This window comes from Fopius arisanus, unplaced genomic scaffold (assembly GCF_000806365.1).
Source record: "Fopius arisanus strain USDA-PBARC FA_bdor unplaced genomic scaffold, ASM80636v1 scaffold00113, whole genome shotgun sequence".
Lineage (NCBI taxonomy): Eukaryota > Metazoa > Arthropoda > Insecta > Hymenoptera > Braconidae > Fopius > Fopius arisanus.
In genome coordinates this window covers 112263-129320 of record NW_011887852.1, presented here as the reverse complement: position 1 = coordinate 129320, position 17058 = coordinate 112263, and the positions used below count along the sequence as shown (strand labels likewise).

General features: G+C 38.4%; 3 protein-coding genes across 8 annotated transcripts; 2 read left to right on the top strand and 1 right to left on the bottom strand.

Annotated features, from left to right (window-relative positions):
• The first annotated feature begins 368 nt into the window (after positions 1-368).
• Grp170 (Grp170 co-chaperone) lies at positions 369-4212 on the top strand. 2 transcript variants are annotated; one of them, XM_011313204.1, is made up of 3 exons: positions 369-2181; positions 2247-2437; positions 2589-4212. In XM_011313204.1, exons 1-3 carry the CDS (start codon positions 695-697, stop codon positions 3665-3667), a joined length of 2757 nt encoding a protein of 918 aa, XP_011311506.1. In that variant the 5' UTR covers positions 369-694; the 3' UTR covers positions 3668-4212. The 2 variants fall into 2 exon arrangements, with proteins under 2 accessions (XP_011311506.1, XP_011311505.1); XM_011313203.1 differs by having other exon boundaries at positions 2247-2482.
• An 877-nt stretch (positions 4213-5089) lies between these two features.
• On the bottom strand, positions 5090-8534 carry CkIIalpha (casein kinase II subunit alpha). 5 transcript variants are annotated; one of them, XM_011313206.1, is made up of 9 exons: positions 8307-8534; positions 8059-8162; positions 7283-7520; positions 7052-7163; positions 6756-6968; positions 6484-6678; positions 6059-6410; positions 5894-5977; positions 5090-5800 (listed from the first exon to the last, which is right to left on the bottom strand). In XM_011313206.1, the coding sequence occupies exons 3-9, from the start codon at positions 7486-7488 to the stop codon at positions 5652-5654; spliced, it is 1311 nt and encodes a 436-aa protein (XP_011311508.1). In that variant the 5' UTR covers positions 7489-7520; positions 8059-8162; positions 8307-8534; the 3' UTR covers positions 5090-5651. The 5 variants fall into 5 exon arrangements, with proteins under 5 accessions (XP_011311508.1, XP_011311507.1, XP_011311509.1 ...); XM_011313205.1 differs by lacking the exon at positions 8059-8162; XM_011313207.1 differs by lacking the exons at positions 8059-8162; positions 8307-8534 and adding an exon at positions 7963-8051.
• Positions 8535-9037: 503 nt separating this feature from the next.
• ear (ENL/AF9-related) lies at positions 9038-13162 on the top strand. Its single transcript, XM_011313202.1, has 4 exons — positions 9038-9552; positions 9737-9881; positions 10103-10368; positions 10470-13162. The coding sequence occupies exons 2-4, from the start codon at positions 9743-9745 to the stop codon at positions 12174-12176; spliced, it is 2112 nt and encodes a 703-aa protein (XP_011311504.1). The 5' UTR covers positions 9038-9552; positions 9737-9742; the 3' UTR covers positions 12177-13162.
• The last annotated feature ends 3896 nt before the right edge of the window (positions 13163-17058 follow it).

The following is a 17058-nucleotide window of genomic DNA, read 5'->3' as shown; positions in this document are numbered from 1 at the left end:
GTCGAATTGGTGGACACCCCAGCATTGCAATAAAAACTTGATTAATAAAAAAAAACACCCCAGCATTGCGTGTGGAGCCCTCCCTCTCTTGGGGTGCAGTACTGCGATGCCGCTGGGGTCACTCAAACCCCCAGAACTGAGCCTCTACTTCAGTCAATCCTCTTTGCTTTTCGCCATGACATTTTCCAGTCTATTCTTTTTTTTACTGAAGGAAAAGAAAAGACTAATTTTCAAAACACCTGTTATTGCGGCAAAAGTCTGGTTTCCAGTGATTGGACAACGCGGACCAATCAGAGACGAGATGAGGGACATATTCAAGCCAACCACAGGCTGCCACACGAGAGATCAAATGCAATCAAAAGAGACAATCCATGTTGCCGGCACGGCCTGGACAGTTTACGTTGTGTTTTTTTTTTTAACTACAATCCTCGATATAAATATATTAACATGTTTAATGTCTCAATAGTGTAATTGCTTGCATGCCAGCCACGTGTTGATTAACCAAGTATCAAAATCGGGACTTGGTGATACGGCAATTGAAATTTCGATTGATTACTCGTCGGAGTAACCAACAAATTGAAGATTCTAGTGTCGTGTTGGAGGTTGACAACTAGGCACTGGACACTCGCTCCTCAATAGCGTTATTTATTTTCTATTTCCTTTTTGTACTTGAGACTGTTTGAATTACTCCAAAATGACTCGGATTTTACGTGTGATGGGATTGACCATATTGTTGAGCTATTTGTTCCTCGGACAGGCCAATGGACTTGCCGTTATGAGTGTTGATATCGGTAGTGAATGGATGAAAGTTGCTATTGTTTCTCCTGGAGTGCCAATGGAAATAGCCTTGAACAAGGAATCCAAGAGGAAAACACCCGCAGTGATAGCATTCCGAGAGGATGAGCGTCTCTTCGGAGAAGATGCCCAGGTCGTAGGAGTTCGTTTTCCCAAGAACAGTTTCTCGTACGTACTGGACCTCTTGGGTAAGTCCATAGACAATCCAATTGTTTCTCTCTATCAGAAGCGATTCCCCTATCATGAGATCGTGGCCGACGAGGAGCGCAATACAATAGCCTTTAAGATCGACGATGGGACCGTCTTTACACCGGAGGAATTGTTGGCCCAGCTGTTGCACAAAGCCAAGGAGATGGCAGAGAATTCTGCAAATCAGAAGATCAAGGAGGCTGTGATAACGGTTCCTGGTTTTTTCAACCAGGCTGAGAGGAGGGCCGTGATTCAGGCAGCTGAGTTGGCGGATATAAAAGTTCTCCAGCTGATCAATGACTACACTGCTGTTGCCTTGAATTATGGAATCTTCCACAGGAACGAGTTCAATGAAACCACGCAATACATCATGCTCTACGACATGGGAGCGAGTTCCACGACGGCAACAGTCGTCAGTTATCAAAATGTCAAGACTAAGGAAAGAGGATTCGTCGAGACTCATCCCCAAGTTAGTATCCTGGGGGTTGGCTATGACAGAACTCTTGGGGGTCTTGAAGTTCAGACGAGACTGCAGCATTATCTTGCTGAGGAGTTCGACAAGCTGAAGAAAACCAAGACCTCTGTCTTCGAGAGCCCCAGAGCCATGGCGAAGCTCTTCAAGGAGGCTGGAAGGGTGAAGAATGTTTTGAGTGCCAATGCTGACCATTACGCCCAAATTGAGGGACTTCTCGATGAGCAGGATTTTAAACTCCAGGTGACAAGAGAGAAACTCGAGGAGTTGGTTGCTGATGTCATGGAACGAGTCACTGCACCGATTAAAATGGCTCTGGATACCTCTCAGTTGACTATGGATGTTATTTCTCATGTTATTCTCGTTGGGGCTGCCACCAGAATGCCCAAGGTTCAGGAGATGCTGCAAAAATATCTGAATACCGAACTTTCGAAAAATATTAATACCGATGAAGCTGCAGTATTAGGAGCTGTCTACAAGGCTGCTGACTTAAGTCAGGGATTTAAAGTCAAGAAATTTATCACTAAGGACGGTGTTCTATTCCCCATCCAAATTGTCTTTGATAAGTCCAGTGAGGAGAAATCTAAGCAGGTTCGAAGGACACTCTTCAGTAAAATGAATGCCTATCCACAGAAAAAAATTATTACCTTCAATAAACGTCAGGGAGACTTTGAATTCTCTGTTGGTTATGCTGACTTGGACCACATTCCACCTCATCAAATTCCGTGAGTAAAGAAATTATAAAAAATATAATTTTTTTAATTAATCAACCTTGGAAATTATTACACAGGGCAATTGGCAACTTGAACTTGACGACAGTAGCTCTGACAGGCGTGGCAGAGGCCTTCGAGAAGCACCAGAAAGAGGGAGCCGAAAGTAAAGGAATAAAAGCCCACTTTAGCATGGACGATAGTGGACTCCTAGACCTAATAAACGTCGAATTAGTCTCTGAAAAATCAGCAACAGTGGAAAAAGACGAGGGTACTTTCTCTAAACTTGGTTCTACGATTAGCAAACTATTCTCAGGTTTGATACTAACCTTTACTAACAAAAAAAAAACATGAATCATGGACGAAAAAAAAATATCAATGCTTTCTCTTCAAGAAAAATAAAAATTCAATATTTTCTTCAGGATCAGACGAGCCAGAGGCTGAAAAAGTGGAAGAACCACCGAAGGAGGACGTTAAGCCAGTTCGTGAAGAATCAGAGACTCCACCAGCTGCAGAATCGCAAGAAAAACTGAACTCGACGAATGGCACCAAATCAGAGGAGTCCAAGCCCTTGAATCAGACCGAAAAAACAACCGAGAAGAAGGTGACAGTGATCAATCTGAAGGAACCAATCTCATCATCAGAGAGGAAATATGGACCTCAACCCTTACAGGGGCACAAGCTAGAAGAGTCCAGTGAGAAGATAAAGCAGCTAGAACTGAGAGACCTCGAGAAGGTTCGCAGGGAGACTGCCCTGAATACTTTGGAGTCCTTTGTCATTGACACGCAACAGCATCTTCAGAGAGATGAATTTAAGACTGCTGCAGCTCCTGGAGAAATTGAGAGGATTATAGAGGCTTGCAGCGCTACTTCAGACTGGCTTTATGAGGATGGCTTTGGCCAGAATGCGGATATCTATGAGGGAAAATTAAATGACTTGAAGAAGCTCACCTCCGAGCTCTACGAAAGGGTTTACGAGCACCGGGAGAGGCCGGAGGTCCTGGCGGGCATGGAAACCATGCTCAATGGTAGTAATTTCTTCCTCAATAATATGAAAAATATAAATTCTGCAGACAAGATATTCACCAGTGTGGAAATCGAAACTTTGGAGAAGATTATTAATGATACTCATGAGTACCACCAGCTGGTGATCAAGACAGTATCTGAAACGAAACTTCATGAGCCAGTCAAACACAAGGTGCGAGATATTGCAAATAAGATGGCTCTTCTCGATAGGGAAGTCAAATATCTTGTGAATAAGGCGAAAATTTGGAAGCCAAAAGTGGAGGAAAAAGCCCCTGAGGGCTCTGGTAATGATAACGAGACTGAAAGTACTCCCGAAGGTAACTCTACGAATCCTGGGGACTCTGAAGAAACTATTACTATCAACAGCGAGGAAGAAGCCATCATTGAGGGACAGCCAAATGCCACTACCGAAGAGCTTGAGCCAGCCAAAGAGGAGGACGAGGAGGAGAAGAAGGAAGCACGCGTCGAGCTCTGAGAGCAGTGAAATTTAGGAAATGTGTTATCGTATTTAATTGGGACTTGTGAGTGGAACGAATATTTGGGTTTTTATAGCAATCTTTATCGTGTTTAAGAATGCATTTTTGCTGAATTGAATTATTAATTTGTAATTAATAATGAAGGGTTTAGGGGTTTCATCAGTGGTGGGGGAAACACCGATTGGAATCCCTTCGTTTATAAATAAAGTATAGGTGTAAGACTTTGAATTCCACTATCCATCTTCAGCCTTAATAATTCCATTTGCAATTTAATGAACAATTTTTTAGGTATTGATATTTGATTTTCTGAATGAGTGAAGTTCATTATAAAATAAATTATGCACAAATTCTGTGGTTTGATTGAATGATGTACAGTATTTAATTAATTTAAATAATTAATGAAACAAATGTTCAATTTTTCATGATCATTCAGGTGTTTTTTAAGTGGAAAAAAAAAACAATTATAAAAATAACTAATCTTTCCCCTGTGCATAACATGAGCTTGAATTCCGAATGAAAATCTCAAGTGTTTTTTTCGTCGAAATTGTTGAACTGTAATTTTTCATTTTCCTTCCTTTTTATTAAAATTTATATCATGAGGGCATTCTTTATTATACACTGTTAGAAATTTTGTTGTAGAGAGAATTTTAGAGGAAAAATGGTTATGAAAATTCAAGTTTTAAGAACTTTAAAAAATTTCCTGAAATTTTGAGTGGCAGTTGAACACGATACAAATTTCCAGGATTCAGCCCTGAAAATTGAGAGGAAAATTTTTAACAGTGTAAATTGAAAGGGTTGATTATTGGCAATGTAATAGTTGGGCTATAACAGTTTTTTTCTTTCTTTTATTCAGCGGCCTTCTTGCGGTTTTCTTGCTTCAGATAATAAGACCTTTTACTCCGTATCTCAAATATGCTAATCAAAATGAAGTCTCCACTAATATTTTGTTTTGTTCTGTTATTATCTGTGCCAATGCTACAGACAAAGAGTAAGCGTGATTCTTCATTTCAATTTTCACTCCTCCCCCTCCCCTCCTTTCCGCTCTAATGCGCATACTTATCTTACGGATTTTTGTTCTTCTGTTTCAGTGCTAAACAATTATTACTCTCCTTTGCTTTCTTATTTATCCCCTTGGTCAGTTTTAATAGCGAAAACTGTATTATCATCTATGATCGTACAGAAAATAAAAACGGCATTATTATCGATTGTAAAATAACAGATACAGGAACATCGGTATCAAATTCACAATCTAGAATGATTTATAGTTTTTCCGTTCTTCATTAAATAAAATGAGGAGATGAATGCTTTGTGATAGACTATTGGATCGTGTAAAAAAAATTATTTCCTCTGGAAAAAATGAGAGATGCGAGGGTGAGAAGGCATTGTCCACTCTTATTCACATGTTTTATCCCCGAACAACCTCCAAATATGTGGAAAAAACATTGAAAAATGATTATCTCCTTATTACATTTAATAACAGCTTCAATATGTTTCAGTATTGATTTCATCTTTTTTCATATACAAAGACGCACGACGATTATTTGAAAAAATAAACGCAACACATTATACCTTCAATAAAAAAAAAAAAATGAACGTAATTCTTATTTTCAGATACGAATATTAGGGATACGCCTAAGTACGCTGTAATTAAATAATTCTCGATGCCCAAAAGTTGAAGTTAAACCGTGCAAAAACAATAATGACGAAATATTTTTTTCAGTCTTAATTAAAAATAATCGTTGCCCGAGAATTCATAAAGACCGGAATGCCGTTGAGAACAAATAATTGTGTGAAAGTTACTTTTAAACGATTTTTTTTTTGCTCTCGGATGGTACAATGTATCTGTATTATAATAATGTACTGAAAATGATGGTTGGATGTTTTTGCTTCATTTTTGCTTTATGGTATTTTTATGATTTCCTGTTGTTTACTTTTAACCTTAAATTCATTATTTTTCGCAATTTTTTTTTTTTTTGTCTTTGACTAATGTTGAACTTTTGAGAGCTGTGGTATCGGCTGAATTGGATAAAGCTCATTTAAGAGGCTCACCAAGCCGCTGGCCATTCCACCTGAATTTTCCTGCCCAGCCGATACAGGAGCTGGCAACGAGTTCAGTGTCTTGCTATGGACACCTGGAATAGGTGGAGTTTAATTGTGAGATGGATAATTTAAAATTTGGCTGGGTTAGGGGTAATGGTGGTGACATTACCTGAGTCGTTACTCACCTACAGGCAGTGAGCCTGCCATGGGAGTAGGTGAGGACGAACCGTGAGCCATGTTTAATCGACCCTGATCTTTCACGATCGGATCTGAAAGAATATCAATTGATTTATTTGAAGATTAACTCAATAATTTTGATGATATTTTCGAAGGAATGGAGGTGAACTGACAAAAGTAAGGGTGATCCATTGCTTCTCGTGCCGTTAGTCTTTCATAGTGATCGTAGCGCAGTAGCTTGTCAAGAAAATCAAGACTCTCTGGTGACACGAGATGCTGATTCTCCGAGTGAACAAAACGCTCCCAGCGTTTGCGTGAATGACGACCAAGTATGTCATTGAATCTTGGATCAAGCTGAATGTGGTACTTGTCGAGATATTCAAAGAGCTCCTCTGTGCCCAATACTTTAGCAATTCTTACCAATTGATCGTAATTATCATGACCATGAAAGAACGGTTCTTTCCTAAATATCATGCTGGCCAGCATGCAGCCCAGGGACCACATGTCCAGCGAGTAATCGTACATCTGAATAATAAAATTCCAATGCAACATTCCAATTCAAAGTATCATTTAATTATTTTTACAAATAATACATTACCTGATAATCAACGAGCAACTCTGGCCCCTTGAAGTACCGTGATGCAACACGAACATTGTATTCTTGACCTGGATGATAAAATTCAGCTAATCCCCAGTCGATCAAACGGAGTTTGCGATTCTCATGATCAATCATAACATTGTGCGGTTTAACATCTCTGTGCATTATTCCCATGCTGTGGCAGTAGTCCAATGCCTTGAATAAACCATCGAAATATCAATAAATACTGCTAATTCCCAAAAATTTCACAACTTCCCAATGAATCCACTCACTTTTAGTAACTCATAGAGATAATATCTAATATCGTAATCTGTTAATGTCTGATACAGTTGCTTAAAATCTGTATTGTTCACATGTTCAAAGATCAGAGCAGGTGTTCGTGAAACTGGGTCCTTGACGACCGCTTGAAGCGTTATAATGTTGGTTCCTCCTCTGAGGTTTTCCAGAATCTTAATCTCCCTTTTGATTTTCTTCTTCTTAACAGGCTGTAAAATTAATCCCCCCAAAAATTTATATTAACATCACTCAACAATTTATTTTAATCAGCGGCAAAAGTGCAACTATTTACCTTCAGTATTTTCACTACGCACTTCTCATTATTTGTGATATTGATGGCTTCAAATACTTCACTGTACTTTCCTCTCCCCAATTTTCTCACTAATTGATAATCGTCTTGTTGTCTGGACAATTCACAATCCATAAAATGCTTGATTAATTTGTTTGCAGAATGAGGCGGAGAGATTGACTATATTCATTTTGGCAGAAAAAAAAAGTGTAAAGAGTGAAGAAAGCTACTCACCCCCAGTCAACCACGTAAGACTCGTAATCCCAATAATCTCTGGGCTTATGTGAATTAACATCTGCATAAACCCTTCCTCTACTTGGTAATGCCATTATTGATGTACCGTGTTTCTTAATATCGTTAGCACTATTGATTATTGGACTATTATTTCGACAATTATCTTGGAACATGTGATTACCATCTAAACGAGTATATCCATTCATCCAGCGTTTAACGTACGACTGGTGGATCAATCCTGGAGACATAAAAACAACGTGGAATTTGGCATTTTATTGACAACCATTCGATCATATATCAATTCGAGGGATCACTAATTTTCATCCAGTCAATTCTATCTCACTGAAAAATACCTATTATGAATGAAAAAATTTAACCGAGAAAAATTGTCCTTTGTATTTTTTTAAAGGGAAGTAAATCAATTAATTAATTCATCATCATCAATCAGGGATGTGCATACTCTCGTTATGCATGATTACTCTGACGTTTTTGTTTTTCATGATAAATACCATTTTGGGCTTGTGAGAGAAAGTGGATGAATAGGAACCACCACAAACACGTTAACGGCCTAAAAGCAGATGATGAAAATTAATGAAGCGTGCTTAGACCACCTCGCCACGACAAAAACCTCAGCGTTTGGAAAATTAAATTCTCCCCCACCCCTCAATAGGAATTCTAACCTGAGCACAACCCAGAGTAGTCGACTAATGGAGGTGTCTTGACGTGTATAGAATCAAGGCAATAAACCCCTCAATAGTAAATCCAAGATTACGCACCAGCCTCTCATAATTCCGTTCCCCCAAACTAACCAACAAATTCTAACTGTTGAAATATTTGTTAATCATCAAGGCTTCGAGAAGGATTTCGACTACACTATACACTGCAACATAATAAATTAATCAATGAGAAATACTATTCAATGGAATTAACGTGTTTTTCTCCCTCGAGGGTTTGGGTTGTCGAGTAATCAAAAGAAAAAAAAAATGTGATGAAAAAAAAATTAATTTCAGAGTGGATCTCTTACCTGAAGCATACCGCAATCGCAGTGTATTAATTTTGCTGATTAAATTAAAAATGCAATTTTTACAATTATTGGTTTGGAGTTTTGGAGGGATAGGGGAGGGGGGATTATTGTAACGCACTGGAGAATAAACCACGTAACTCTTAATATTTAGGAGCACCCGGCTTCCTCAAAACGAACATAATCCAAGATGGAAGCCGGTGAACCGCCACATGTTGGTGGAAACTAACCTTAGGTTTTCATGTGGATAACTGAGTTTTGTGGAGGGCTTCAGGGTGGAGATGGTCTTGGTAGTCGAGACCAATCCGAGTTTAGCTACCGAAGAAATTCACAACCCATTGGTTCTCCTAAAAGTCCACCATTATTTTCCACTGGGTAAATATTACGGTAAAATTATCCACTCATTGAGCATCCATTCAAATTATCCTAATAATTGTATTTAGAACAATATTTTTATTATTTAAGGCATTAGTTTATGCTAAAACGAATAAGTATTTGTCAGTGAAAATGGACAAAATTTGGAGAGAATTAGTGCTGGTATATATTTTTTGGCTTCTCGAGGAATATTAAGAAATGAGTAATGAGTGTCAGCCCGCCCTGAAACCTGAATAAATTCTCGAAACACTTCCACTGGATTTTGATTTCCTTATTTGACGAACAAATATGGCGAAGAGAGATGAATTTAGCTGCGAATGGGAATGCTAGGCTCTCCATTGGCTAGATTATTCTATCAAAAGACCCAGATTCCGGAAAGTTTTCCTTCTTCCTTTTCTTTTTGTATAATTATAAATATGTAGTCATATATATACATATACGTTGGACATTTCGTGTAACGATGGTGTAACGTAGCCATATCAACATACGTAGGCGAGTTGATAGGATTAGGGGGGAAACTCGTTGTTTATTTATATGGATAATATGTTCTGTGATTTTATTTTTGTGTGGTCGTTGACACTCGTGTTGATAGAAACATAATTTGCCATTTGATATTGAAAATTCGTAGAGACTAACTAGATTATTGAAATCTGTAGAATGAAGAGAACTTGAAGATGAGGATGAATTAATTGGATACGCTCACATTGCGACAATTGATATTTGCCCTTATAATCATTGAAGATTTTTTGAGATTGCTGAGATGACACGTGAAAACAACATATTATTTATGTTTATTTTTTTCTCTCGACTCATTGATGATCGTTCTACGATCAATTGTTCGTGAACTTTTGTTGTCCTTATCAATAATTACTTGGTAAGTAATTAAGTTTCAGTCATTGAAAATAATGATTTTTTGCATGAATCAGTGACTGGAATTTTCTCAATTCTCATTGACGAGAAAATTTTTGTTTCCCTTATTTTATTCATTGATTTTGAATTTAATTGTTAATCAATCATTAAATTTCCAATCGTATCGATCATGAAATTACTTATTTTAGGAAAGAATGGCCATTCGAATAATTCTAGAATGTGGCCATGTATCGACGTTGAGACCGAGAACAACTCTTGAAGGCTATACACACGATTGGGAAGTGTTTGTACGTGGTATCGACAATGCTGATATAAGTCAATACATTGAAAAAGGTACCTATAATTTTTAATAATTGATAAATAAAATAATTATTAATTTTGATGATCGAAGCTGTATTTATTTACAAATAAATATTGAAACCAGAAAAACCACTATTGAATGTTTTAATCCGGAAGGAGGAAATTATGATATGTATTAAATTAATGCGTCGTGTTTTATGTATTTTGACTGCGTGGACAGAAAAGATTGTGATGGAGGGGTTTTATCATTTCAGTCGTGTTTCAACTGCATGAGACTTTTCCGAAGCCCAAGAGAACATTTAAAGACGCACCATATGTTCTGAAAGAGTCCGGTTATGCTGGATTTGTTCTACCCATTTATATTTACCTTAAAAACAAGGATGAGCCTAAGAGAATAGAGATATCGTATGATCTTACATTACAACCTAGTGGACCTGCTATTAATAATGTTATGAGACACTCTGAAATCATTACAAATCCTCCTGATGATTTTAGAAGGAAGCTGCTCAAAGGCGGTGGTGTGAGTATTTTATTCAATTGCTCGAAATTATTATTCATCATTTTATTGGTGAATTGGTTTCGTCTTCAATTGAAATTTTTTTTTTATTCTCATTGTTTCAGGTCTCTGTGTCAACATCCAACGAGCCCCACGATAAGAGTGAATCAAAGGTATCAGTTCAAATGGTGGGCAAACCGAAATTAAGTGGTGCAGAGGCAAAGAAGCATCGACCAATCGAGCCACGTACCACAAATCAATTCGCTGATCTATTTGGTGTCCCCATCAAAACGGGAAACAAAATTTCCCCGGAGACTAAAAAAACTCAGGACAAGACCAATTATCACAAGGCACCACCAGAGAAATCGGACAAGATCGATAAGTCGAGCAAATCAAAGTACAGTCCCCACAAGGACAAGGACAAGAAAGATAAAATTGATGATAAAAAGGAAAGGAAAGACAAAGACGTATCAAAAGATAAGGACAGGTCAAAGGACAAAGTCAAGAGGCCACAGAGTCCACCTAAATCTGATTACCAAAGCCCTGTTCCCAAGAGGCCCCAGTCACCTGGATCAAAAAAACAGCTGAGTCCCCACGATTCTAATGTTCAAAAATCCTCATCTCCTAAAATCAGAGAAAAAGACCACAAGAAATTATTGGTAGATCGGGAAAAACACCCAGAGAAGACTAAAGACCCAGTAAAACCTTCTGAGGATCTCAAAGCAGATAAGAAGAAGAAAAAGCACAAGGATGACAAGGAGTCAGAGCGAAAGGAGAAAAATCGAGAGAAGAACAAGGAAAAATCCAAGGAGCCAAAACCTACTGAGAAAAAATCAGAGAAGCATGAGAAGCTGGAGAAACCAGAAAAGGAAAAACTCCAGGAAAATCGTCCTCAGAAGGATGTCAAGAAATCTCCAAAGCCCTCGAAGGATGGTGAAAGAAGTTCCTCCAAGATTCGTCCCGAGGTTGACAAGCCTAAAGATCAAAAAATTGATAAAGAACGTCAGAAGCATAAACACAGGAAGAAGGATAAGAAGGAGAGGAGTGACGACAGTAGGGAGAGAGAAAAACGAGACAAGAAGGACAAACAAAAGTCGTATGATAAAGATGGAGCTGCTACTGCTCCAGCTGCTAATCCTCTCTCGACTCTTTTAGCTGAGGTACAGGACAGGGATAGTAGTGATTCGAATTCCGGGGACGAGGAGGAGCATAAACCAGTGATGAATATTAAGAACGAACCAGAGAGTAGCAGACTAGTTCCTGAGGCGAGATTAGCCAGACCAGCTTCACCCAGTGCTTCTTCAGCGAAGATAAAAAATGAAAAAGTAAAAAGAGAAAAGTCCAAGCCACGTTCAGAGGACAGGGAGAGAAAGAGAAAAAGAAGAAGTGACAGTAAGGGTGATGATGATGTTCCAACTAAGAGGGAGAAGGATCCAGGCTTGTCACCACCACTGGAGCCAGTCTCATCAAGTCAGTCTCCAGTTGCTGCCGAGATGGCAGCAAATTATAATACCAGTATCAAGGAACAAGATGAATTACATAGCAAAGAGGTTTTTGAGACTGAACAAATAGCACCAGACTCTACCAATAATATGCTCGTCGAATCAGAGGGCGATGAGCCTCTGGTTTTCTCAGATGATTATGTTTCACAGCTGAAAGACTTGCAGCAAAAGATCATGACCCTACAGGACAATCAGGAGCTGCAGAGGGTTGTACAAGTGATTGCTGCCACTGGCCAGTATGAAATAACTAGAAAGACCTTTGACTTTGATCTTTGCGCTCTTGATCGCAGGACTGTTCAACGATTACAGGAATTTTTCTCCGCTTCCTGACAAGTCGATGAGTAATTAATTGGTTATTTTTTTATGGGAGGGGGAATTATTGTTTGATTTTTTTTTCTTCGTGGTTATCTGGGTGAATCGTCTCTATTTATTGATGATGAGTGGCGATTGGGGGGAGTAAGAGGAGGCCTCTAATTCTTTGGATGCGATTCGATCATTGAAATGTTGTGGCAATATTTTCATGTGGAAATATGTGCTGTATTTTCAACTGGAAATATTTATGAGTGAGTAGAGCGAGTAGATTAAACCTCTTACTTCACTCGATCACGAGAATTTGTAGGGAATAAGTAGATTCAAATGTTATGTAAATGTTAAAACAACTTGTACATTACGTTGCGCCAAACTGAGTAGTTTAGGACTGAATTATCTTTTATTCAACGCTGTCCAAGACATTGCCAAATAGTCACATTTATTCTTTTCATTGTGAATTTCTTGACATAATTTGAGTGAAGAGAAAATAAGTGAGTGAGAAATTTGAAATCTCTTCTGGAAGATTTTTATTATGATAAAAATTTGGAGGGATCGGGTTTAGGGTATATAGTGTGATTAAGAATTGCAACAAAATATATACTCAGCCTCGTGACTTTAATAAATTATATTTTTTGAATATAAATTGAACAACTTTTCGTCATTAAGGGATTTTACGTTATCCTGAAAGAGTTGAAGAATTTCGAGGGAAAATTTCCCTTGTCTTAGTCCAGCATAATAGGGCATATTGATATAATGTAATTTATTGAAGAGATATTGAGAAAATTGTCTTTTTAGATAAGCACAAGAATTAATTATAAATTTTAATTTAGGTTTGAGGGAATATGAGCTTAAATTTCTTTAATTTTAGTGAATGCATGTATTTTTGTCCAAATGGGTGAGAAAAATTGTATTTATATAGGGGCCTAGACAAAATCGACATTTTTCATATTTAATTTTTTTCCTTTTTGAAACCTGTAACAGTATCAAAACGTTTTGTTATATAAAAATAAAAAATGGTATAAAAATTGAATCTGGTTTGCATTCCTCGGGAGACCAAAATGGAGTAAATATTGACAGAGGACGGGCTCGGAGCTGTGTATTCATGGAGTGCTGTATTATGGATGTTTAAAGTCGAGATAAATTGAGAGATACATTGGGATTTCTCGGGAATGGCAATTTTATGCAAAAACGGTTGATTGTCTGGGCTAGGCCAAGCAACAATGCCAGGGTGAAATTGTTTCATTTACAGAGTCGGGGGAATTACCGCCGGTAATTGTCTAAAAAATTCATGGAAATTCAAACAATGTGCTTGAAAAATTTTCGGTCCGGGAATAATCAATTACAAAATTTTGAATTCAGATAATTATTCAACCTGAGTGCAGTATTTAATAAATTTCGTGTCAATTCGCCAAGATTTATTGCACACGTTGAAAAAGAAAAATAAACAAAATAGGAGATAACGGGGAAAGAATCAGCAGTAAAAATCTTGATGATTTTTCATTTGCATACACAAACCGCTTATCTTGGATGTGAAAATAGGAATATAAATTTTTTTTTCTCCCACTGCCGTTTGTTTTTTCATAGTGAATGGGACAGTCAGAATGTGGAACAGCCAGAGACAGTACAAACTCTTCATCAAGCTAGCAATGCAGTAGGAGTTTGTCTCTGTGTGTTTCTGCAGTTCACGTCCTGCCGTCACGCAATTGGCTATTATCCCTTGTACACCTGATATTTCAAACTGCATTCGGACTCTGAATATTCAACTTTTCATTGTTAACCGTTACAACAGCTAATCACAGCCTAAAGTTTCTGGTTGCTCGGATATTTTTAACTTTTTTCATCGATTAGGGATGAAAGCAACGGTTTAATTACTCACACCTTTTTTTTTGTCCCATTTTTCGTCTTTCATTTCGATGAAATTTATATCTAATTAAGCTTAAATAAAATGAAAAATACTCTCATATTTAACTTTAACGTTAATTTGAATAAAAACAGGGCTATTAATCTCTCCGGAAGGTGAAACCCACCTGTGACGACCCTGACCTCACAAAGCAAGAAGGAAGTGGAATAAACCAAGTGAGAGAAAAATGTATGGGATAAGGAAAATTCAAGGGTAGCGAACAACTCGCCCCCCTCCCCAACAGCACATGCACAGCCACTAATACTTTAATTAAAAATGTATTTCTGGCCGAAATGAGTGAAGGTTGAATCGTAATTTAGTCAGTTGTAGAGCTTGGAAGTGATAAAGATCGAAATCATATGGGAGAATGGGTCAGGCAAAAGCGTGACGTTGGATCTACTTTGCATAGATCACGACCATGAACTTTTCCTTCATTCTCCAAGTGTGAAAGATCCGCAGAGTGATGGGTTTTCGGGGGATGAATTGTGCTAGTATCCTAGCGATGGATAAATTTGCGCATTTCCATTAGGTTTGGTATCACTAAGTCATGCACATTATCATATTAACATATATAATTCAATAAGTTCGTGATGAAGTTGATCGAGGAGCTTTGATTATTCTCGGGGGAATAACTTTCAGGCATTTAGGGCGAGGGGATGTGCTACATATATCAATCAAAAATTATTTATTTTTGGGGGGAAATTCGACAATTGTTATGGTTTACTGATGCTCGTGTCTAGACACGCCTCGCAGTGATTTATCAGATTACCATGATTTTTCACTTCTGTGTTTTTCTCTCTTCTCTCTTCTATCTCTTTATTGAATTGAATAATTAAAAAAAAATTTTTTTTTACAAACAGCCAAGAAAAACAAAATTTCACTTTCCCCCAAACTTTCTCCGATGTCTCTGACCCCATACAACTCCATCCCCCGGCAAAACACATGCACAAGTGCCTCCCCAACTCTCCCCGAAAACTTGAAACCAGTGGAAAACCAGAATAGAAAAACATTTAATTCTCGAATAGTTGAAAAAAATTGGAAACACAAATAGTGCAGGATACAGATAAAAGGACGGCGTTGAGCCTCCTTTCGATATTTCTTGCCCCTTTCCCTTTTCACCCTTCTGTCACCTAAATAAAGGGAGCGAGATAGAAAAATGAGGAAGTATTGTGGTCCTCGTCGTTCCGGGTGCGTGTGCACCCGGGAGCAAGAGAAATTGGTAGGAGCGAGTGAGAAAAACCAACTGGCATCTCTCTCATGCTGCTCGTTCTCCGCTTTCCCTTGGTTCAAGCCCTACCCTAGCGCTCGAATTTTTCCAAGGGATGGGATGGGATGGTGGTACGTTTGGCAAAATGTGGATGTAGGGGAAAGAGTATTGCTATTTGAAGGGGTTGAAAAAGGATGGTGGTCCTCTTTGAAGAGGGTGGAAATGGGTAAGTGGGGATAGACGAGCGGTGGGTGGTAGAGGGTGGAGGGGTCGAGGGGTGGAGGGGTGGGTACAGCAGCACCAGGAGGCCGAGGCTGCGGCGTACCCTCTCAGTGTCGGCGCAGTGGCCGGGCATTCGTGTTGCATGTCCGGGGATCCCGATTCACCGGCATTCTCAATTATCTTTTTTTCCATACAATCTCGCACGACAATTATAATAATACTACTGTTTTTTTTTTTGTCGAATTTTTATGCGCGGCATTCAACATGAGAGAGAAAATTGGGGGAATGCTTGGGGATCAGGGGTGAAATTTTTCACCCATAGTTTTTATTTTCCAATCGCTGGAAAGACACGAAAATTTCCGCATTCTGACGAGAGTTTTTTTTTTTTTAATTAAATTTCACGGGGGGGTGAGGACACTCGAGACTCTTCAGGTTTCATGGGAAGTGATTAGTGCTGGGCGCGATGTATCGGGGATAATTTTGGGGGGGTTGAATGCCGTTGGATATGTGGCTGGTATTTTTAGTTTGGTTTGGAATTTTTTGAAAATGTTAAGTATAGACAGTTGGTGGGATTTTTTTTTCGTAAGAAAAATGTGAAATGGTGGTGTTCTAGTGGTTAAAATAAAGTGATGGATAGTTGATGATGTTTGAAGGTTGAATAAAGAGTAAACTGGGTGTTGATAATGAAAAATTAGGTGATTTAAGGTGGGAAGTAGGGAGAGCCGAGCGGAATAAGTAAATAAAGTAAGTGTGTGGTAGGACAGAGAGGTGGGTGGATATTGTGAAGAAGGAGGAAGTCATGCCGCCCGGGCGAGCTTGCCTCCATTCCCCCAGGAGCAGTGCGCTCCTTTCGAGCACTCGTTACCCAATAATTCAAACCCTCAGTTGTTTCAACTCAATGCTGAAGAAAAAAAAAAATAAGCTATAAAAATTGTCGGAGAAAAGCCTCACCAACTCCTCCATTGTTTCACTATTTATTTTTATTACGCGGCATATCGCGCATTATGTACACAATATTTTACCCTCGACACTTGTAATATCCTTATGTTCATCTCCAACTGTGGATGCATATACATGTGGGGATCATCCCTCTCTCCAGTTGTGTATACTTGTCTCTTTTGTGGCTGTGTGCAATGGAAGCGCGCGCATTTTTTTTTCTCACTCGTGGCTACCAAAGGTTTTTAGACCAGTGACTTTTTTTTATCCCTCTTGTTTCCACCCTCCCACCTTTCTCACTCCCATTCAACGGTGGACTTGATTTTTTTAAAAGCATCTGGCTGTATGGAAAATTGTAGTCCAGAGAACGGAGAGAAAATTTTTAATATAATTAGGTCATTTATTTTACGCTCTTTGTGGATATCTTTGGCGATTTTCCATTGTAACTTCAGGTAGAGATGATTACACAGGGGAAATGTACGATAGCTATTTTATTTTTTCAGCGACAGCAACAATACTCTCAATTTATGCGTAATTCTATTCAACTGCCAAATGGAATAAATTAAAATATCATTTCAGGTTATTTGAATGGTCATTGAAATGTGGACAAACACCCGCAAGTAATACACACTCAATAT